Source organism: Elephantulus edwardii, unplaced genomic scaffold (genome assembly GCF_000299155.1).
Source record: "Elephantulus edwardii isolate Elephantulus edwardi_28Jun2011 unplaced genomic scaffold, EleEdw1.0 scaffold00155, whole genome shotgun sequence".
NCBI classification, from domain to species: domain Eukaryota; kingdom Metazoa; phylum Chordata; class Mammalia; order Macroscelidea; family Macroscelididae; genus Elephantulus; species Elephantulus edwardii.
The window spans coordinates 7,978,940-8,003,045 of record NW_006399905.1 but is presented as its reverse complement, the minus strand read 5'-3'; the positions used below and the strand labels follow the sequence as shown (position 1 = coordinate 8,003,045).

At 43.8% G+C, this 24,106-nt stretch overlaps 2 protein-coding genes across 2 annotated transcripts in view; one reads left to right on the top strand and one right to left on the bottom strand.

Annotated features, from left to right (window-relative positions):
- ANKRD29 (ankyrin repeat domain 29) overlaps nt 1–21,013 on the bottom strand; it is a 61,627-nt gene extending 40,614 nt beyond the window's left edge. Inside the window, exons 1-2 of the mRNA XM_006895049.1 lie at nt 21,002–21,013; nt 5,373–5,483 (exon numbers count right to left, since the gene is read on the bottom strand). Of these exons, the coding sequence (XP_006895111.1) occupies nt 5,373–5,483; nt 21,002–21,013 (123 nt within the window). The remainder of the gene's footprint in view (nt 1–5,372; nt 5,484–21,001) is intronic.
- Nucleotides 21,014–21,426: 413 nt separating this feature from the next.
- LAMA3 (laminin, alpha 3) overlaps nt 21,427–24,106 on the top strand; it is a 383,386-nt gene continuing 380,706 nt past the window's right edge. Inside the window, 1 exon segment of the mRNA XM_006895048.1 lies at nt 21,427–21,443. Within this exon segment, the coding sequence (XP_006895110.1) occupies nt 21,427–21,443 (17 nt within the window).

Sequence of the window (24,106 nt, the reverse complement as noted above, 5' to 3'; positions counted from 1 at the left end):
TTTTTTTTAAAAAAAATCTCACTGTCCTCATCTGAAGATGTTGTTGTTATTGTTGTGTGCCGCTGAGTCAGAACCAACCCACAGCTGATCCTCCAGCGGGTTCCCAGAGGCTGTAAATCACACAGGAGGAGACGTCCCATCCTTCTCCCATGGAACAGTTAGTGGATTTGAACCAAATGCCTTTGAGGTTGCACTGCAGCTTCTTACCATTAGGCCAGCAGAGCTGAGAATAGTAAATACTACAAATGGCAAAATGGAATAAAAAAATGTATCTACCTCATTAAATGAGTTAATTTAGGCAATGTTGTTGTTGTTCGGTGCAACTGAGTACGACTCTAGGATCAGCGGATCTCAACCCCGTCCTGTCCTATACCATCTTCAACTCTGACATACTTTTTTTTTTAAAAGCCTATTGCTGCAGTCACCATATTAATTCATCGGTTGAGGGTCTTCCTCTCCTTTCCTAACCCTCCACCTTTCCAAGCATGATGTCTCTCTCCAAGGAACAATAAGCCCAAAGCAAAGCTTCGTCATTTTTGCTTCCAAGAAGCACTCTGGATGCACCTTCTCCAAGACATGTCTGTTTGTTCTTTTTGCAGTCTATGGAGTGCAGTCTATATTCTTCTTTAACATTACAACTCATATAGTGTTCAGTAAATGTTAGATAGTCAAAGAATATTACAAAATTTTTGTAAATGTTATCATCTGGCTTTCTTTTGTTTTTTTTTTGTTACACTTCTTTCTGAGAGTGGTAGTGTTAGTTTTGGGCAAGTCTTGTTCATTCCAAGTAAAAAAAGATAAGCCACATCAAGAAAGCTAGTAAGTTCAATGTAGTGCTCTATTATTTCTATGCCAAGTGACTATCTGGCATCGGGAAGTGAGAGTTTTATGTAGAATATACTATCTATTATACTGTGGAATGATTTCCTCTGATTTCTACTTTACTGGAGAGGGGATCTTGGTATTACTTCCTCTTGAATGTGAGAAATTCTGTGTGGAAAGCAGATAAGAACACTCTTGACTTAAAGTCATTCTGAATAGAAAAGCTATAAATGCACCCTTTATGCAAGAGGTGAGTAAATCTTTTATCATGGGTCACAGTGCTTTCAAAATTAATCATAAACCAGAGGAAATACAAAGCACTTGATTTGGATATTTAATAGAAAACAAAAAAGCTAGACTTACGTGCTCCAGAAAAGACACGTGTGTGTGTGAGAATAGCTTTATAGATTGTATTTAAATTCTACATCATGTCCAACCAAGAAAAAGTCACAGGCTGGGGAAAAGAAGTAAGGACAAAGATCTATTAAGGTATACAAACATATTTCCTTCGTATTAAAAATCTATAATTTTGACTGAATTTAACAGTTTAAAGATCAAAGTTATTTAATTTCATTGCCTGAAGTTTAAATTAGTCTTCACTTTAAATGTTATCCTCTTACTCCAAGTAATTCTTATACTAGATGTGCCAATGCGTGTGTGTTTACCTGGGGGGTAACCCCCCCAAACACCCAAGGAACCAGACTGGTTTAGCTAAGAGGGTATGATGGGTATAAACACAGTGAAAACCACAACAAACAAGACATTGAAGCACAATATTTGTAGACGATTAATGCACCTACAAAGTCTAAGAGCTGAGCCACTGCACACTTGTGTGGTAAAGACATGTCAACAGCACTTAACAGTATCTGCACAGCATGAGAGATAAACTAAACAAAAATGTGTAAACATTGCACAAAGGCTTCAGGAATCCAGGAACTGAGGATGAGTGTTCAAACATTATATGGAGGCCTACAGCGAGCTCTGGTAGTCCAGTGGGTAAGGAGTGGTGATTCCAAGTCCGAGACAGGTAGTTCGCATCCACCAGTTGCTCTGCACGAGAAGGGTGAGCATCTGCTCCAGGGAAATTTTCTGTCTCTGTAAACCTGCTGGATGGCCAACTATGAGCTGGGTCTGACACGAAGGCACATAAAAATAACTGATAAATAATGAATACTGAATTGAAACAGATGAAGGATAGAACTATTTAAAAGGGATATGTGATTAGGTATTATTGTCATGACAGGAGTCTAGAACGAAGGCTGCATAGTGGAGTGGACTTGGGGGGAGGGACTGCATAACAATGAAAGAATTTTTCTTTTACTCTTCAAAGAGAAGAGTGAACTGGGGGAGAGGGTGGTCAGGGAGAAAGTGCAATAATGAATGAATGGAAATCCGAAGTCTCTGTAAACTTTCATTAAAATTAATAATAAGAATAATAAAGAAAAACCAAGGCCTAGAGATGGAATATTGGCTTCCTTTTGTTGGAAAGTTATGAATACATCTTGTTTGAGTGTAGGGGCAGTCCCCAAGAAAGCCTGCTAGGCGAATCTCTACACTGTGATGACTCCCAGGCTTCCTAGTGCATCCTGGGGTCTTGGCCTTGTTAGTGAGGGCGGGAATAGCCTGAGAAGCCAACTACCACTCAAGAACCCATCCTGGGGTCTGAACCCCATGTTCCAGTGGCACGTGACGATGAGCAGTACAGTGTACAGAGGGGGTGGGGATGAACACAGTGAAATCAGTACATAACAAAGGGCTCCACTCTTCCCAGACAATGGCTGCCACTTACACACCAACCCCGGAAGGACCTGAGGAGACCCTTGAAAAGAAATGAGGTGCTATAAATACATCCTCACCATCAAGTTACTCTGTGAGGTCAGGGAATCACCACAGACCAAGGTACTGTCCATTTTCTAGAAAGTTCTTGATGATACTTCTTTAAAACAAATAAGTAGTGGTGATGTATAAACATACTGGCTTATGTTCAAAGAAAGTAAATTTTGGATCAAAATGGCTACCAGTCACCCAGGAGACAGATATTGTGAGCTTCCAGGGAGAGGAAAGATGGTTGCCTTCTGAGGGGGAAAGGCTGATGCTGTGGGGGTGTTCTGGGGGGAGGTGGGTGTGGTACTTAGGCTGACTAGAAATCAGAGGAAGACCCAGGGTATCTGTGAAGGAGAGACGTCAAGAAAGGGGAAAGTGGTCAGTGTGGGTGAGGCACGGTTTTGCCCAACATGGTCCTGCAGTTCCATGAGGCAAACAGGACCAGAAGGGCCACTTCAAATAAAGATTCGTGGTATGCCAATAAGTCTGGGTCTTGGCAAGAAACAAATGCTGTTATTATGTGCTGTCAAGTTGCCTGCGACTCATAGCTCTGAAGCCTGCTCTATCCTGAGCCAACCTCATTGTCTCTGACACCCCCACCGCCCATTACCCAAGTTACTATATCAATCCATCTCATCTGGGATCTTTCTCTCCTGTGCTGTCCCTCTACCCTTCCAAGCATGATATCCTTCTCCAAGGACCAGTCCTTCCTGGCCACGTCCCCAAAGTATGTGAAACAGAGCTTCAAAATCCTGGCCTCCAAAGAAAAATTTGGTTTCACCCTCTCTAAGACAGACCTATTTGTTTTCTTGACCATCCATGTATGTTTAAGACTCTTCTCCAGCACCACAACTCAAAGAAACAGATAGCAGATCCAGAATGGGGTTAATCTGCAGAAAATCTAATGAAGAGTTTATTTCTAAAGATGTGGTACAGAGAGCAAGGTAGGACATAGAGCTGTTCAGTGGGGCACCATTACCTGTCCTAGACCTGAAGGTGGGCAGAGAAGCTGTAGGTCTCAGGGATCTGAGGAATGCCAGCAGACATACAGTCAGGGCAGGCACCACTGGGCTCTCCAGTCTCTCCCTCCTCCTACCTCTGGACTTGATGTCAGTGTGGTCCCTGGAGCAGGGAGCCCACTGCTGATATGCACACGGTTCAGACTCTAAGGCAAACAGCAAGCTGGAGAGGGTGGTGTGGGTCTTAGGAAACATCTCACCCCCCAGGATGGGTAAGCTAATTTAGCAAACACTACTTTCTCACCCATGGCCTGGGGGCTGTTTCTCTTATCAAACGTGTATAATATAAGCTAGAAATGGCACATGCTGTTTTAAGGAAAACAATAAAGATTCTTCGAAAAGAGTTTTATTTAAATTTTAAAATACAAACATTTCGGCTCTCCACTCATCCAAGAGCCTCCATCCATGTCCCCAGGGATGCAAAATCCTGAGAGTAAGGAGACAGCATGGCCTCCAGCTAAGGAGGAAAGGGCGCTAAGTGGAGTCTGCTCCTGGGCAGTGGGAGCTATTTTTATTTCCTGTCCAGCTGCCAGTTACTTGTCTTTCGGATCACTTGCTATGCATCTGAGAGCTGGCCAATGAATAAGGATGACAGAAAAAGCATTGATGCCTTTGAGCTGTGCTGTTGGAGAAGAGCACTGAACATCCCATAGACTGCCAAGAGAATAAAAATAAAGATATGCCATTGAGAGGGTGCAGCCAGACTGCTCTTTGGACACAAGAATGACGAGGTTTCACCTCACATACTTTGGGCATGTTGCTAGAAGGGGCTATTCCTTGGAGGAGGACATGATGCTGGGAAGAATGGAGGGTCGGTGAAGGAGGGGAAGACCCTCAACTAGGTGGACTGACTTGGTGAGTGCTGCAATGGGCTCTTGTGTGTCAGGAAGTGTGTGGATGGCACAGGATAGAACAGGATTCAGATTTTTTTGTTCACAGGGTCACTATGCATTGTATTTGACTCAATAGCACCTAACAATAACAATGTTTGTAAAAGGTTCTGAAGAGTTAAGAGGTTAGCGGGGGGCTTCAAGTTCTGTATTCTCATTGTTGTAGGAGAAACCCCTAAATCCTCAGTCCATGGAGTTATTATTTGCTCTAACTTATCTCCATCTTTTCATAAAAGCAGCTGATTTGAATTCTTTGACTCAGTTACCTTTTCTTTTTGTAATCTGCCAGTTCTGGCTTCCAGCTAACTTTCTGCCCTCATGTGACCACCTTCTGTTTTATGTATGTAACTGTTTCATTTGCTTCTGACTTCTTACACATATTTTTAAAGTCACTCTAGTAGCCTGATCTATGGCCATACCACCCACTTGATCTTGTCTGAGGCAGGGTTGGACCTGGAGCCACCTGGGTGCTGTAGGCTTTTTTGAGCTCTGGTGGTTTAATGAGTAAGGAGTTGTATTGTCAATCTAAGGCACATGGTTCAAATCCACCAAGTGCTCTGAGGGAGAAAGATGGGCAATCTCCTCCCGTGCGATTTACAGTCACTGAAAATGCACCAGGGGGTCATCTATGAGTCAGTTCTAACTTGACAGCACATTAACAACAAAAATACTAGTACCCAGGATTTTGTGAAAGGAATAAAGCAAGAAAATACAAAGAAGAATCGATAAGCATCGCAAAAGGAAATGTTTTCATGAGGGGCTTGCATGCTGGCAGAGGATGCGCGCTGGGCATGCATGCACTGACTGCCGTCCTTACACTGTCTCTGCAGTCCACGTCCACACGGCCACTGTTCAGCAACAGCTTCAAGAGTGCCAGGTTTCCTCTCCTGGCTGCCCAGAAGGCAGCGTTTGCAAGCGGAGTTTCCTTCTGTAAACACAAACCAAAACAGGAGTCTTAAAATGGGCATCAGTTACAAAGGCTACTTCTATGTAAATAGATGTTAGCATGTACTGTGGTGCTGAAGAAGAGTATTGATCATGCCATGGACTGCCAAGAGAACAAACAGGTCTGTCCTGCAGAGGGTGAAATCAGGTTGCTCTTTGGAAGCAAGGATTTTGAGGTTCCATCTCACAAACTTTGGGCATGTGGCCAGGAGGGACTAATCCTTGGAGAAGGACATCATACTTGGAAGGGTCGAAGGTCAGTACATGTGAGGAAAACCCTGGGTGAGACGGATTGACATAGTGACTGCGGCAATGGGGTCTGGTGTGTCAGAGATGGTAAAGCTGGCTTAGGATTGGACCAAGTGCAGCGTCACTGTTCACAGGGTATCTATGAACATAGTCAAATCTATAGCACATAAAAACATGTATTTATAGACAATGGCACTTACCAACAACAACATTAACATGCCTTTATCCAGGGAGCTTTGGTAGCCTAAAAGCAAGAAGTTGTGCCACCTCCTTAAAAACAGAAACAAGGTAGGAGGCATCTCACTCCCTGATTTCAAATCCTACTACACTGCCATGGTGGTTAAGACAGCGTGGTACAAGTACAATGACAGACACATAGGTCAATGGGATAGAATTGAGAACCCGGAAATCAGCCCATCTATCTTTGGTTAACTGATTTTTGACGAGATGAAATCAGTTAAGTGGAAAAACGACAGCCTTTTTAACAAATGGTGCTGGCAAAACTGGAAAACTATCTGCAGAAAACTGAAGCAAGATCCACACCTCACTTCATACACAAAAACCAACTCAAAGTGGATCATGGACCTACAACTAAAACCAAGGACTATAAACTTCATTAAAGGAAAGCTTGGAAGAATGCTAGAAGTTGTAATCCACAATATAAACAGTCTTCCAAGCATCCTGAAAGATATACAACCAAAAGAGGATAAAATAGATGAATGGGACCTTCTAAGAATAAAATTACTATGCACAACCAAAAACTTCTCCAACAGGGTAAAAAAGGAAGCCACAGATTGGGAAAAAAATATTTGGTAATGACATTACAGACAAGGGACTTCTATCTAGAATTTAAAAAATACTTCAGGATCACAACTAGATAAAGGTAAATAACCCAATTGAAAAATGGGCACAGGATATGAACTTCACCAAAGAAGAATTTCAGATGGCCAACAAGCACATGAAGAAATATTCAAAATCCCTAACTCTAAGAGAGATACAAATAAAATAGAATAGCAAAATTTAACCGAACAGCAAGCAGCAAATGCTGGCGAGGTTGTGGAGAGACTGGAACCCTTATTCACTGTTGGTGGGAGTGTAAAATGGTGCAATCACTATGGAAAGCTGTATGGTGCTTCCTCAAAAAGTTGGAAATAGCCTTTCTACGAGGATGGTGTTGAAAGCGAAGAAGGAAGCCCCTGTCCCTCCCAAAACCGAAGCCAAAGCAAAGGCATTAAAGGCCAAGGAGGCAGTCCTGAAGGGCATCCACAGCCACAAAAAAAAAAAGAAGATCCAGACGTCACCCACCTTCTGGCGGCCTAAGACACTGAGACTCCAAAGGCAGCCCAAATACCCCCCTAAAAGCACCCCCAGGAGAAACAAGTTTGACCACTATGTCATCATCAAATTTCCCCTGACCACTGAGTCAGCCATGAAGAAGACAGAAGATAACAACACACTTGTGTTCATTGTGGATGTCAAGGCCAACAAGCACCTAATCAAACAAGTTGTAAAGAAGCTCTATGACATTGATGTGGCTAAGGTCAACACTTTGATTAGGCCTGATGGAGAGAAGAAGGCTTATGTTCTACTTGCTCCTGACTATGATGCTTTGGATGTTGCCAACAAAATTGGGATCATCTAAACTGAGTCCAGCTGGCTCATTTTAAATATAAATTTTTCTCACCAAAAAACAAAACAAAACAAAGTTGGAAATAGAAATAACATTTGACCCAGCAATTCCACTACTGGGAATATACCCCAAAGAAACCATAAGTGCCACCCTAGCAGATATATACACACCCACATTTATCGTGGCTTTGTTCACAATAGCAAAGAGTTGGAAACAACCCAAGTGCCCATCAACAAATGAATGGCTAGAGAAGCTGTGGTATATTCACACAATGGAATACTATGCAGCAGCATTGAAAAACAAGGAACTCATGCAATATTATTCAAAATGGGTGATCCTGGAGGATATTATGCTGAGTGAAATATCTCAGTCACAAAGGACAAATATTGCATAGTGTCACTGTTGTAAAATGGGACTGACATTGGGGATGAGGGAAGACTGAGAAAGAGGGAATAAATAATGTATACTGCATTGAAACAGATGAGGGAGAGAACTGTTCAAAAGGGATATATGATTAGGTATTATTATCATGACAGTAGTCCAGAATGAAGGCTGTACAGTGGAGTGGACTTGGGAGGGACTGTATAACCAATTTTTCTTTTACTTTTCAGAGAAAGGAGCTAATTTGGGGGGAGGGGGTAGGCAGGGAGAAAAGTGCAACAATGAATGAATGGAAATTCTAAATTTCTGTAAACTTTCATTAAAATTAATATAAAAATAAGTTGTGGTACCAACTCAAAGGAATGTGGTTCAAATCTATCAACTGCTCCACAGGAAAAAGATGGGCAATCTCTTCCCATGTAACTTACAGTTTTTGAAAGCCCACTGGCAGGTCAGCTATGAGTCAATTCTGACTTGCTGGCACATACCAACAACAACGTCTTCGTATATATATTCAAAAGCAAGAAATTCCCAGGTGTGCCATATCATTTGGACTAATTTTCCTCCAGCAGTATGAGATTTTAACACACAAGGTTGCAGAGTACACTGCTTCCTCCAAGGCACTCGAGTTACATGTTATCTTGGAGAGCAAATGTTGTTGATTAATACAGTGCTATGAATACTCTACTTCCCACAAACGTCCTCACATTGCTGCTTGTGTCTTTGTTCGTAGTTTCCTCTTTTGTTGAAATGAACTTTCCCCATCGTTTCCAGGCCAAGTCCCTGCTCAATTACAATTTCCTTCCTGAAACATTCTCAAATCTCTCTTCACTGCTAAGCTGTGCAAAATCTGCCCCAATTCTGACCTTCCAAAGGAGTGTATATCTGCATCTTTTCTCTGTGCTCAACACTTTCTACTTTGATTCAAGCTGTCTGGGAGACAGGATTCATTCTTTCCATAAACCTAATAGTTTTTCACATCAGCTGGATATTATCAGAGAATTAGGAACTTGGGTAGAAACTACAGTAACGTGTCCTTCAGAGGATTTTTCACTCCACTGCTGGGGGATTTTAAAGCTGTGATGTTAATGTTGGAACCTTCTCTGTGAAGGCATAGGACTGGAAAACAGAGTTCTCTCAAATGAGAGTTGACTGCTGAACAATTTCTCTCCATAAGACGACTTGGATGTGGAAAATAATCCATGTGGGAGGGGGCCTTTCAGAACCAGGCAGCTCTGGGTTTCCATCCTGGCCTGGGCAAGTGGCTGGTGCTGGCGAGCTGCAGCTTTCTTCTGTAGATGGAACACCTGATGTCTACCATGTTTATGGCTAGTACTGAACCATACGGATTACTCACCCACTCCTCCAGCAATGCCCAGCATGCCAAAAATGCTTACAGATGCTAGCTATCAGCTTTCCCTTCTACCTTCCCTTACAAAGTAAGAATCAATGTTTTTGTTGTTGTTATATATCACTGAGTTGCCTGCGACTCATAGCGACCCTATGTACAATAGCTCTGAAGCCTGCCCTATCCTGAGCCAGTCTCCCTGACTCTGACATACCAACCCCCATTACCCCAATTATTGTGTCAATCCATCTCATCTGGGGTCCTCCTCTCCTGTGCTGTCCCTCTACCCTTTTGAGCATAAATCCATCTCCAAGGACTGACCTTCCTGTCTACATGCCCAAAGTATGAGAGACGGAGCTTCAAAATCCTGGCTTCAAAGGAGAAACCTGGTTTTACCCTCTCCAAGACAGACTTATTTGTTCTCTTGGTGCTTTAAGACTCTTCCTCAGCACCACAACTCAAAGGTATCAATTCTTTTTCTGACATTTTAATCATTGTCCAGCTCTCTGATGCATACATAACAAGTGACTGCAAAGACAGAATCAGGCACACCTTAGTCTCTAGATTGACATCATTGCTTTCTAGCAATCCCTGACAGCAGATTTTTCCAGTGCAATTTTTCTTTTGATTTCCTGACTGCTGGTCAAGAGTTTTGATTGTGGAGCTGAGCAAGCTGAAATGTTAACAACTTCAATCTCTTCTCCATCTATCACAGTGCTGCCAATTGCCCCAGTGGTGAGAATCTTTGTCTTCTTGATGTTGAGCTTCAATCCATATTGAAGACTACAGTCCTTGATCTTCTGCAGCAAGTGCTTCAGATCCGCCTCAGTTTGAGCAAGCTAGGTTGTGTCATCTGCATAACATAGGTTGTTGATGAGTCTTCCTCCAATCCTGATGCCATACATAGTCAAAGCCCAGCCTCCTGAATGATCTGTTCTCCATATAGATCGAAAAGTTATAGAGACAGGATGCGTCCGTGATGGACTCCTTTCCTGATTTTGAAGCATGCAGTAGTTCATTGGGGGTGGGGGGAATTGCCTTAAATTCCAGTTCTATAGCCTGTCTTCGTTACACACAGTCTCAAGAATTTAAAGGCCAAACGGCCACCATAGTATCCATATCCTTATTTACAGCCTTTGTATCAGGCTCGGTCTAATTCGGGGTCCTGGTAGCATAGTGGTTAAAGGACTCAGCTTCTAACTAAAATGTCAGCAGTTCAAGCTACCAGCCATCTGGTGGGAGGAAGAAGGGGCAACCTGCTTCTGTAACGATTCAGTTGTGGACTTGATGGGGCCATTCTACTCTGTCCCGCAGGGTGGCTGGCTGCACGCTGGATAGAGAAAAGTGAGGAAACTGTGCAGCAATGAATGAATATTTAAAAAACCTAACGTGAACTGGGGAGGAGAGAAAGTGGGGGAGGGAGGAAAATGTGCAACAATGTATGAATTAAAATCCAATTTCTATGTAAACTTTTGTTAAAATCCATTAAAATAAAAATATTTTTTTTAAAAGTGGGTTTGGTTTTTGGTTTGGGATCTAACTGCACTCACTCACTCACTGCCGTGGAGTTGGAACCTAATCTAATAGCCGACCTTCTACTGGGTTTCCAAGGTTATAGAAAAACCATAGGAGAAGACGCGCATCTTTCTCCTATAGAGCAGATGGTGGATTCCAGCGGGCAGAGGGGGCATGGCCTCTGGTTTAGCAGTGCAACTCTCTCCACGTGAGCTCAATCTGTTACTCACTGGGTGAATAGCAAGGCAGGTTTGACCTGAATAATAAATTAAGAAACAATAGGGATTTAATAGAGATTGCACAGGCCAAATGACCTCTGGGGGAGTGAAGGAGGAAGAGAACTTAATACACACTGTGGCTTGCTGGCTTCTCCTGAAACGTGCAAACAGGTGTAAAAAGCTGTAACAAATTTTTTATTAATTCTGTTGATTTACCCTAATTCCCAAGACTTTGAAAAGTCATCTGTTATCACAAGTTCTCTAAATGGGATTTGCTCTGGTCTTTGGGATGGCTTCAGATATTTCAGCCCTTTTCTGGCTGGATTCTCTGGCCTTCTAAAGAATTCTAGAAATGGATCTTTGTGGAAAAACCATACAAGATCATTTATTGGGAGACAGAGGTTTTTAAATTGGGAGTTAGAGGCAGGGGAACTCATTGATTAGCTCTGGGGCAGGAAAAAAGCTTGGTTTAAATCCTGTCCTGGCCACTTCCCAGTGCAGGTCTTTGGGGCTGTTGTTTGATCTCTCTCGGTCTCAGTAAAATAGGAATAACAGTAACTTTCTCATGTGTTTTTAGGAGGGTTAAATGAGATAAAGCATAAAAGTATTCAAGTAATGGCAATTAGATATGCATAATGCTTAAAGCTCTTTAAAAATATCAGTGCAGGCAAATTCATCTACCTTGTCACTGGTATTTACCAGGGATGTGGTCCTATAGGAGCCAGGATTAGGGGGACACATCACCACTGATCTAAGCCCACAACAGCTTTATGCCCTAACAGGAAACTGCATCATGTTAACAGGCATGAAAAATGATTATTTGTGCAAACCTTGGAAGTTTAAAGCCAAGAATGGTCCATTCTATCTTAGAAAGGTCATGAGGAACAGCTCAGAGAGAGAATTCTTGAGATAGTTTTTGAAAGATGAACAGAAGTGTGGGTGGACACAGGGGTGACAAGCAAGTACCCCAGGCAGATGGGCTGGTGGAGCTAAAATAGGAGTTGTCTACTGCATTCTGGGAGCCTCAGAAGGGCTGGGGTGAAATCTGTGTGTGGGGAGAGGGCATGAGGGGAAGTAGGGAAGTGGTCAGGGACCGCTGCCGGGTTCTCCCGTGCCACGCTGTGGAGCCTGACCCTACCCTGGTGGGCACTGGGCATCAGTGAAGGTCTTTGGGGCAGGGACACACTGCCCCTTTGCTTTCAGAAGTGTGCTTGTGGCAGATGCAGGAGAACGGTGGCCACCTGGGTCAGGAGGCCACTACAGTGCACTGGGCACAAGGTGATGAGGGCCTGAGCCAAGGCAATGGCAGGCAGCGGGGAACGGGATGGGACAGATCAGAGAAATGTCAAGACCCAAACCGACAGTCTTGTTCTGTGATTGTACATAGACGAGGTGAAAAGGAGGGAAGGTGGGGTTCAGGATTCATTCCCAGAGTTCTGGATTAAGTGTCTAGTTGATTGTAATTTATGAAAGTCAGAAATACTTTATCTGGGACAGACTTTGAGAAAAAATGATGAGTTCCATGTGCCTATGGGGAATCTAGGGAGCCCTGGTGGCACTGTGGCTAAAGTATCCGGCTGCTGCCAAGATCCCAGTGGTTTAAACCCCCAGCTTCTGTGAGGTACATAGATGAGGCACTCTACCTCTGAAATGAGTCACAGCCTTGGAAACTGTACAGGGGAGGTCATGTCTCCTACAGGGTCACTAGTACACTGGGGAATCCCTGGGTGGCACAGATGGTTAAGTGCTTGGTGACTAACTGAAAGGCTGGTGGTTCAAGACCACAAAGAGATGCCTCGGAAGAAAGCCTGGTCATCTGTTTGCAACAGATCACAATCAAGAATGAAGACTCTAGAAAGCATAGGTCTATCCAGCAACATACAGCTTGCCATGACTCAGAGCCTCATTCTACAGATAAGGTAAACAAGAAATGGTAAGTCAGGGTCAAGTGTCAAGCAGTCGGCGGCTGGAAGTTGCCCTTTTAATCATCATGCTGTCTTGCCTTCTGCAGAATTCTTCACCTTTAGACAACAAAGTCTACAACTAACAGATAACCAAGAGGTCTGTCCTGGAGAGGTGAAACCAAGCTGTTCCTTGGAGGCAAGGATTTTGAGACTCTGTCTCACATACTTTGGGCATGTAGCCAGGAGGGACTAGTCTCTGGAGAAGGACATCATGCTTGAAAGGATGGAGGAACAACATGGGAGAGGAAGACCCCAGATAAGGTGGATTGACACAGTAACTGAGGTAATGAGGGTAGGTGTGTCAGAGATAGTGAGATTGGCGCAGGACCCAGCAGGGTTCAGAGCTATTGTGCATATGGTTGCTATGAGGCATAGTCGACTCGACGGCACATAACAACAATAACAACAGACAACAAGGACCTGTAGACAATGTTGGCCGCAATGACCACCTTCTAACTCTCCACTCCAAGCTCCTCTTCTGGCAAGGTGGAAAGAACCTGACACGTTCCCTGGGAACTCATTGCTTGGGCACACAGAACATCTGTTAAGGGTGAAAGAGAAGAGTTGTGGCGATAATTAGACAATATGGTAAACATAATTAATGTCAGACAATTTGTAATGTGTAAGAAATGTTGAAATGGAAAATGTTTTTTCCCTGTGTGTCTACTGCTTTTTGAAAAAAATCAAGATACTAGTAATAGAGCAAGGATGTAAGTTTAAGACTAAGATGTGCCTGATCCAAGCCATGTCTTTTTCAGGTGCTTCCTATGCATCTGAAAGTTGGGACAGTGAAATAATTGATAACTTTGAATTGTGATGTTGACAAAGAGTGTTGACTAGCCTATGGACTGCCAAGAGAACAAACAAACCGGTCTTGAAAGAAGTGGAGCCAGAGTGCTTCTCAACCAGAAGCACAGATAGTGAAACTTCACTACACATACTTTGGGCATATTTTTGGGAGGAACCCAGTTCTTGGAGAGAGACGTCATGTTGGGAAAGGTACAGGGTCAGTGGAGGAAGACTGTCAACGAGATGGATGGACTCTAACAATGGACGTAAAGCCGTGAGGATGGTGCAGGAATGGGCAGGGTTCACATCTATTGTTCACAGGGTCCCTGTGAGTCATACTGATTCAATGGCACCTAACAACAACCATGACAGGAAGCAATACTTACCTCATAGATTTGGTTGTTCTGAGAGCAGTGTTGGACACACTGCCTAAGTGAGATGCCAATGTTTCATTTCTATTATTCATCATAATGAAACTAACAAACTTAAGAAACTCATTGGCCTTATTGTACAGAATAGAAAAATTATGGGCAATCTTCTCCCGTGCAGTTAACTGCCTCTGAAAACCCGCTGGAGGGTCAGCTATGAGTTGGTTCTGACTCTACGGTACACGACAACAACAGTAGAAATGCCACCACTGGTTAAACACCTTTTAGTTTGAATAAACATTGTTACATGCCTAGGCTCCTTTAAAGGTGAAATGCTTCCTCCATCCCACCACCGAGCATCCACGATAGAGCGCATACTGGACCCAGAGGCTGTCAATCCCAGGAAAGAAGACTGCCTATCTTCTCCTGAGAAGCAGCTGATGAACTTAAACCACTTGCCTCTGGGTTGGCAGTGCAGCTCCTTACCCACTAGGCCACTCGGGCTCCCTTGTCATATAAATAGGATCATGTAATATATGCCCTTTGTGATTAGTTTTTTTGACTTGGCACAATTTTTCAAAATGTCATTTTCATTTTAATTATGATGAAACCGATGCAGAGAAAACAATTACTCAAGATCATGTAGTTAGGAAAGGCCAGTGTTCAAATCCAAACTTGCTTGGCTGCAGAGAATGACAGTTTTTATCTTATTCCTTGTTAGAAAAATGAAGTATCAATGTCCACAAAGACAAATACAACACACATGCCATATTTTTTCTCTTTTCTTCCTTCACTTATATAATTATGGCTAATGGTATTAGAGTTAATTAAAGGAAGGAAGGGAGAGGAAACACAGCAGGGAAATGCTGCTTTTACACAACTGGAATTTGGACTAAAGGCTACATGGGGGTAGAGATTTAAAAGACATAGAAGTTCTTGTTATTTGCCTTGTTAATACGGTGAATGACGTTGACTGGGAGCAAACATTTGGCAAAAGCATCTCAGACAAGGGTCTCATAACAAAAGTTTACAGAATACTTCTGGGCCACCAGAATAAAAAGACTGATGCAATTGCAAAATGGGCAAGAGACATGGAAAAACTTTTCAGAGGAGGACAGTCAGATGGCCAACAGAGACATGAAGAAATGCTCAAAATCACTGGCAATAAGAGAGATGCAAATAAAAATCACAATGAGATACCATTTTACTCTAGTAGCAGTTGCAAAGCTTAGCAGGGCAGCAAGTAATAAATGTTGGAGAGGATGTGGTGAGATAGGAACTCTTATACATTGGTGGTGGAAATGTAAAATGGTACAACCACTCTGGAAGGCAGTTTGGTGTTTCCTTAAAAAGTTGAACACAGAAATTCCATATGACCCAGTCAATCCACTGCTTGAAATATAACCTGAAAAAATGAGAACTCAGGCACAGAGACTTGTACACTAATGTTCATAGCAGCATTATTCACCGTAGCAAGAATACTGAAACAGCCTAAATGTCTAACTTCAATAGAATGGACTCAGAAATTATGGTACATTCATGCAGAGGACTACTACGCAGCACGCAGGAGCAATGATTGTGAAAATTACTATATAACCTGGGAGGGACTGGAAAATATTATGTTAAGTGAACTAACTCAGTCTTGTAAGGACAAATACTGTACATAAGACCATTTTTGTAGAATGTGTTTGAGGATCCAAGGTGAGGAGGGGAGTGGAAGGGTGAGGACAGGGTGGGGGGAGGACCTTAATCATAGGATTGCACAATTTGATGTGTGGAGGGAAGAGTGGATAAAGGGAAGGTGTAAGATCCAGTGGAAAAAACAATGTATATGAACTTTGTCAATAAACCAGTATAAAATATATAAGGAATTTAAATGAAATTATTTCATAATTATTTCTCACCAAGAGTCTGTCAGCTTTACTCAGTAAATGACTGCATTAAATGAGGATAGTTTTAGGACTAACAAGCAGATGTCATAAAAATGTCAGTGTCTGTCTAATCCAGGGTCCTGCTGTGTGCTAAGTATGTGAAAAGTTCAGAATGTTTAATTAACACTAAATTAGTCTAAAACTCTGTATCTGTTAAGTGATAGGGAATCGAGGAGAAAAATTAAGTGATAAGACATCTGGACCACAGCCATTGATTTAATTCTAAGTCAAGGCAGCCCTCCAGGTTTCTGAGTCTGGAAATCTTAACAGGTATAGTTCGCCTCATCTTTCTCCTCAGAAGCAGATGGCAGGTTCAAACTCCTGACCTTTTAGTCAGCAGCCCAACACTTAAGCCACTATGTCTTCAGGACTCTTTCTTAGAAGTTATTGTTGTGTGTGCCATCAGGCTGGAACCAACCCAGAGGTGACCCTCCAGGGAGTTTTCAGAGGCGGGTAATTGTATGGGAGGAGGCTGCCCACCCTTCTCCTGAGGAGCAGCTGGGAGATTCGAATCATGTGCCATTCGGATTGCAGCACAGCTTCTTACCACTAGGCCACCAGAATTCTACTTTCTTAGAAGTTGTTGTTATGTGCCGTCGAGTCGTTTGCGACTCATAGCGACCCTATGTACAACAGCCCTAAACCCTGCTCTATCCTGTGCCAATCGCACTGCCTCTGACACTCCTATCCCGATTACCCCAGTCACTGAATCAATCCACCTCATACAGGGTCTTCCCCTCCTGCGCCGTCTCTCCACCCTCCCAAGCATGATGTCTCTCTCCAAGGACCTGTCTCTCCTTACAACATGTCCAAAGTATGTCAGACGAAGCCCCAGAATCCTTGCCTCCAAGGAGTAGCCTGGTTTAACCATCTCTAGGATGGATCTGTTTGTTTTCTTGGCAGTCAATACTCTTCTCCAGCACCACAGCTCAAAGGCGTCAATTCTTAGAAGTAGGTACATATAATATGCGCTTCTCAAACTCAAAACTCAAGACCATAGTTTCAAGTCTGCTAGAAATATATGCGTCCCAAACAGGCAAGTCAATAGTGATAAAAAGGAACCTAGTGATTGCCTAGGTCTGGGGAGTGTAGGGGTGAAATGGGGAGTAACAGCTAACTGACATGGTGATGAAAATAAGTTCTAAGATAGACTGTTGTGCTTAGATCATAATAAAAAACTGCTTGATTGTGACTTGTCAATTTCATTTCAAGAAATTTATTAAAAAATACATATGGTTTTACTAAACTGATTGGTAGACTGAAGTTGCATTGAATATAATTCAGATGCTTTCAGTAGATTACAATGATTGTTAAACACAAGTGCCTACGCTTCTGACAAAGGTATGCTTGAAATGTTTTCCCTTTGAGCAGGACATGTTCAAAAAGACCTAAATACTCCTTTCTTTCTAGCAAGGAAAACCCTCAGTGAGATGGACAGGCCCAGTGACTGCAACAATGGTCCTTAGCAAACCAGAAACTGTGAGGATGGCACAGGTCAGGACAAGGTTCTGATCTGGTGTTCACAGGGTCCCTATGAGTCACCGTGGACTCGATGGCACCTAACAACATCCAGCAACATCCAGGTGCTGTCCTGCAGTTCAACACCCTCCCTGCCCCTGGCAGGCTTACTCCTGAAGAACAGAACCTCTAAGGAGTTGGTTATCTCAAAACCAAACCACTGCTGTCGATGGTTCACACTCTCAGGGTTCAACCACGGGCTTGTGAGGTTGTAGTTTTCTGCGGAAGGAGATTCATCCTTTTCTCTCTAGCTATCTTTCAGTTAGCAGCCCTACACACCTCCTGGGTGCATGAATGTTGGTTCAACAGTGTACCGGAATCCATGAACTTTATTCTACAATGAGACTCTGACCTGCACTGAGTTTGTCTCTTTAAAAAGAATTCTAACAAATGTGTCTACTTTCCCATCCCACCTGCCTCATCCTCTACCTCGCCTGACATGTGGCACCTCCTTACCATTCTTCTTCATTCACTGACATTTTTGGCATTTTTTTCCTTTCTCAGTCCAAATCCTAACAGTTCTGTCTTTTCACTTATGAAGCACCACTGTCCATCCTCAACCTCACCAACCTTCTTCTCATCCCAATGAAAGAGGTCTTCCCAAGGTCACTCTGGTTCAATCTCCTGCTGAGTTTGCATTTTCATCCTACCTATACGGACTCAAGCCACACTATAACAAGATTCTAGAGGATTCTTACTATATCTATGATTGTGATTCCATATAAAACCTCAAACTCCCTGCTATCAAGTTGGAACCATCTCATAGTCAATCATTCAGGGAGTTTCCAAGGCTGAACATTGCAGAGGAGGGAACTGTCTGTTTTTCTCCAGAAGAGCTGGAACTGCTGGTGGATTTGAACCACCAGAGAGGCCTGGCCGTTTGGTTAGCAGCACAACTCCTTATGGCAGCAGCTATCGGGTCTCCCTCCCCACAATTCGGTATGTTGTTTTTAGGTGCCCCTGAGTCAAATACGACACACAGTGACCCTGTGAACAACAGCTCTGAGCCCTGTCCTACCTGTGCCATTCTCTTCGCTGTGTCAATCCATCTTGTTGAAGGCCTTCCTCTCTTTTGCTGACCCTTCACCTTTCCAAGCATGATGTCTCTTTCCAAGGAACAGCCTTTCCTAAACAACATGCCCAAAGAATGTGGGATGAAGCTTCATCATCCTTTCCTCCAAGGAAGATTCAATACGGCTTGGTAAAAAATGCAAATTCTCGGCAAGAGGTAAGCTTGGAATGAAGCCGTTCAAAACTCAGATTTTCATTACCTGTTCTACTTCATCCCTAAAGTTAATGGAGCCTTGTTCTTACTCTCCATTCCTTCCACATCCCGAATAACTCACATATCTGACTCCATCAGCCCAATAATTCACATATCTGACTCCAGCAGGCCACTGCTCTTAAACCTTCTCAACACCTTCTATCATTTTTATAATTCCCTTTTAAATTAAGATAACTCATGCACCATTAAAATTCACCTTTTAATAACACATAATGCAACTGTTTACTAGTGTATACAGGAGCTGATACAACCATCACCATTAGCCGTTCCAGAACATCTCCATCAACCCCATAAAGACACACATGCCCATCAGTAGCCCCTCCCACACCCCTCAATCTCCAGGAACCACTAATCAATTATCTTTTGTCTCTCTTTAGAATTTGCTTATTCTGGACATTTCATATAAAAAGGATCACACAATAGGTAGCTTTTGGCTAGATGTCTCTCAATCAAGAGTGTATCCAAGGCTCATCCCTGTTTTAATGTACATCAGTGCACCATTCTTGCTCATGGCTGAAGGATATTCCATGAGCTGGATATGACACTGGTTGTTTCTATTCATCAAATGAGAGATACTTGAATGCCTTCTACTTTGGGACTGATAATTACTGCAGTGAACATTCATGAGTAAGTTTGTGTGGACATCTTTCCAGTGTTTTCAGGTTGTCAATTCACTCCTGTACCAAGGAGCAGGACTGATGCACCACATGGACACTTTATGTTCAGTATTTTGAGGGACTGCCAAGCTGCACTACTTTACATTCCCATCAGTCATGCATGAGGATTCCAATTTCTCTACCGTTCAACACTTGGCACTGTTGATCCGTCTGATAACCATTTGAGTGGAAAGCAGTAATTCACTGTGACTTTTCAATCTCATTTCCCCTAGTGATTAATGATGTTGAATGCCTTTCCCTGTGCTTACTGGCCACTGGGGGTCTTCTTACAAGAAATGTCTGGTTTGTCCTCAGTCCTCACATAGTCTCAACTGGTGACATCTTGGTTCCTCTGGTTTCAATTACCACTTAACACCGCTTGATCCCTTGACCTAATCTCTATTTCCTGCCTCTCACCTTTCTTCCTGCGCTTCTGGTTCGTCTGCCTCATCATCTTCTCTAACTGGAGAGCTATCCCATCTTCAAGCTGTGTCAAAAACAGGGTTTTTGGCAGGTTCTCACCAGCTTCACCTGCTAGTGAGATGAGAATCTACATCTTCTCAGCAGGGGGTTGAAATCCTGGTTCTACAGCAAGTGTTTTCTCTACATCCTTCTAATTTCCCCTAATTCTGCATAACATCAGTTCTTGAATTCTGGCTATTAAAAAATCCTTTTAAAAAGTCGCTCACTCTACTTCCTTCCATTCTTGCTGCCTATGCCCTGAGCCAAGCCAGGACCACTTCCTAACAAGCTAACCACAACATCCTCCGGATTGGGTTTCCCAGCTCCACCCTCTTCATACTGTGGCCCAGAGATCTTGCTAACATGCAAACCTTTCCATGTCATCCTACAGGCATGTGCGACTGTAAGAGATGGTGAAGGATTACAGTGGCTGGAGTCTGATCCACTTGGTTTTTAATCTTCACATCACTAATTTAGTGGACACAACAATGTAGTGTGGAGCTTCTTTAACTTCTCAATGCCTTGCGGTGTTTTCTTGTTTGTGGGATTTTTTTTCCATTGGAGGAGAGAGCAAGGACCCCAGCTTTCAAGGAGAACTGAGATTGATCCTAGCTAGCAATGCTCTTGGTTCAGAGTTGGCACATTTTAAGTGCTTGGTGGACTTCAGCTATTAGTTTTCACTAAAACCTTCCAAGGAGGGCAAATCAATTATCCTCACTTTCACTCTAATGTGCGTGGATTAAACGGAATGATTTTTAAGCTATAAGTTCTTCGGATACTGAAGCGTGGTGCTCAATTGCAACTGCATTCTGTTCTAGTTTCAGGGATTTAAAAAAAAAAGTAGTTTTGCGAAGAGGAAGCAGAGGATGCAGCTGGGATTCCAGAACAGGGTTCTGCAGAGACAGAACCGGGACGCTGGCCGCGCAGCCCGGCCCCTCCTGCGGCTGCTCTGCGGCGGGAAGGCTGACCTGTTAACCCGTGGCGACTCGCGCACCAAAGCCTTTTTCATTAGCATCGAGATCACACACCGCGGGCCCACGTCAGTCCCGTGGCATCCTCCTTCCCTTCACCCCACCCCGCGGTCCCGGGCAGCGGAGTCTCTGGGAGTCATAGGAAGCGGGCTCCTCCCCGCAGCTCTGGCCACATGCCCGGCCAGGGACATCCCTCCCGGTCCCTGCTGCACTCACCTTGAAGGACATCGTGCACATGACCGATGATCCCTCCCCAGCCGCCGCCCCAGCGGGACCCAGCGCACTTCCGGCCCAGGGGCGCCTTCTCCTTCCCTCCCCGCAGCTTCCGCAGAGGGGCGCCCCCCGCGTGGCGCGTGCTCCCGCCGCGGGCCGGCCGTAGCCACCGACAGGCCGGCGCTCCGGGATGGGGCGGAGCCCGGGGCGGGGCTCGAGGAGGAATGGGTCATGAACATGGGCGGGGGCTGCGGAGGGGCGGGGCCATGGGCGGGACTCTGAGATAATCAGGAATAAATGGGGCGGGACCTGTGGGGGGCGGGGAGAGAAGGAGGCGGGGCTCCGGGGAGAGACGGGTCCTGAATACACAAGGTATCTGTGGAGAGGTGGGGCGGGGCCTGAGTGGGACTCGAAGGAACTAGGCGAGGATGGGGCGGGGCCTGCGGTGGGGTGGGACATGGGGGTGGGGCTACTGGAAGGGGTGAGAATTGAGTATGGGCGGGGCCTGCTATGGGGCGGGGCCTGGGGCAGGATTTCAGGAGGAATGGGGCAAGGATGAGGTGGGGTCTGAGCCTGCGCAGGGCACAGGGCAGGGCTCCAGGGTGGGATGGGGCATGGGTATAGGCGATGTCTGTGACGGGGCGGGGCCTGGGTTAGGGACTCTGAGAAGGGATAGAACATGGACCAAGCGGGGCCTTTGGTGGGGCGGGGCAAGGGCATAAGCGGTGCCTGTGGGGAAGGAGGTTGGAGACGAGAGAGGAGGTCCTGGGCGGGGATGTAAGCGCGGGAAGTAGAGGGTGTGTACCCCTCAGCTCACCTCTTACCCAGATACCCCAACGGGAGGTTAACAATTTACACTCCTCATGTGATTTACTGTCCTCCACATCTTTTGTCTCTCTCTCTCACACACCTTTCTGTTTCTTCCTCTCTGCTTTCAGAATTCTCCTGGCAAATTTGACTATGATATGACTTGGTGTTTTTCTTGTGGGGTCTATTCTATATGGTGTTCGCTCAGCTTCTTGAATATATATTCTCTCATTCTATATTATGCCTGGTAAGTTTTCTTCTAGTAATTCTTCCACAACTTTTTCTGTGCCTTTACTTGCTTCTTCCTAGTCTGGGATTCCAGTGATGCACATATTATTTCTCTTGATGGTATCCCAGATTATTCTTAGGTTTTTGAATTCACCATTGTTAGGCGATCTCCTGCATGATTTATAGCCTCTGAAAACCTGCTAAAGTGTCAGTTATGAGTAATTTCTGACTCTAGGGCAATGACTGAGGTTTTTTAATAGGAGCACTAATAATTAGAGCTTAGTCATTCATGGTAAGCTAAGGACATGCTTGCCAATCTATGCCAGGAATTTTAGAGGACAGCTGCCTGGTCGACTAACTGAAAAAAAAATATGCATATTTGTTGCCATTCCCAAGAAAGGCAATCCAACATAATGTTGAAATTATAGAATATCATTAATGTCACATGCAAGCAAAATACTGCTGAAGATCATTAAAACATGGCTAGAACAATAAATAGAGAACTGCCAGATGTTCAAGCTTAATTTAGAAGAGGCTGTGGCATCGGTGATATAATTTCTGAAGTCAGAGGGATCCTGGGTGAAAGCAGAGAGTTGTTGTTATGTGCCGTCGAGTCGCTTGGGACTCATAGCGACCTAAACTCTGCTCTGTCCTGTGCCAACCGCACTGTCTCTGACACTCCCATCCCAATTATCCCAGTCACTGAATCAATCTACCTCATAGAGGGCCTTCCTCTCCTGCACTGTCCCTCCACCCTCCCAAGCATGATGTCCTTCTCCAAGGACCGCTCTCTCCTCACAACATGTCCAAAGTATGTTAGACGGAGCCTCAGAATCCTTGCCTCCAAGGAGCCACCCGGTTTAACCCTTTGCAGGACAAATCTGTTTGTTTTCCTAGGAGTCCATGGTATTCTCAATACTCTTCTCCAGCACCACAGCTCAAAGGCATCAATTCTCCTTCTATCCTCCTTGGTCATTGTCCAACTGTCTGATGCATAACAAGTGATTGTGAAGTCCATGGCCTATCAGACACACCTTAGTCTCCAGAGAGACACCATTGCTCTTCAGTACAGAGTAGCAGAGAAATATCTATTTGTATCTTATTGACTATGCAAAGGCATTTGACTATGTAGATAGTAACAAACTAAACTATGGTTAACATTGAGAAAATGTGAATCCTAGTACACTGAACTGTGCTCATGTGAAACAAATACCTAGACCAAGAGGCTGTTGTAAGAACAGAGCAAGAGAACACTATATAATTTAAAATAAAAAATAAAAGCATAAGAGAGGTGAGCATGGGCAGGGGGTGGGGGTGGTTAATCATAGGGTCACATTTAATGAGTGGAGAGAGGGGTGGGTGAAGCAATTGGGAAAGATCCAGTGTGAAAAACAATGTGTATGAACTTTGTAAATAAACCGGTATAAAAGAAATTAATTTAAAAACTCAACAAAAGTATATGTCAGGGTTGTAGCCTTTCTCCATATCTATTCACTCTGTATGTATGCTGAGAAAATAATTTGAGAAGTTAGGTTCTATGAAGAAGAATGTGGCATCATGATGGGAAGAAGACTTATCAATAATCTACATTATTTAGATGACACAATCTTTCTTGTTAAAAGTGAGGAGAACTTGAACCGTTTGCTGCAGAAGATGAAAGAATATAGCCTTCAATATGGATTGCATCTCAATGTCAAGAAAACAAAACTTCTCACCATTGGATCAATAGGCTACATCATAATAAACAGAGAAAAGATTGAAAACTGTCAACAACTTTGTCTTACTTGGATCCACAATAGATGTACTTGGTACCAGCAATCAGGAAATGAGGAGATGTATTGAGTCTGCAGTCAGAGACCTCTACAATTTACTGAGGAACAATGATGTTAGTTTGAGAACTAAGGTGTACTTGGTTTAGATCATGGGTTTTCAACCATGTGCTAAGGATCTGAGAGCTGGACAATGAATAAGAAAAACAGAAGAAGTGATGCCTTTAAATTGTGGTGTTGTGATTGGAATCCAACAGTGGGTCTGCTGGAGAAGGAGGGGCAATCTCCTCCTGTACCAGTCAGA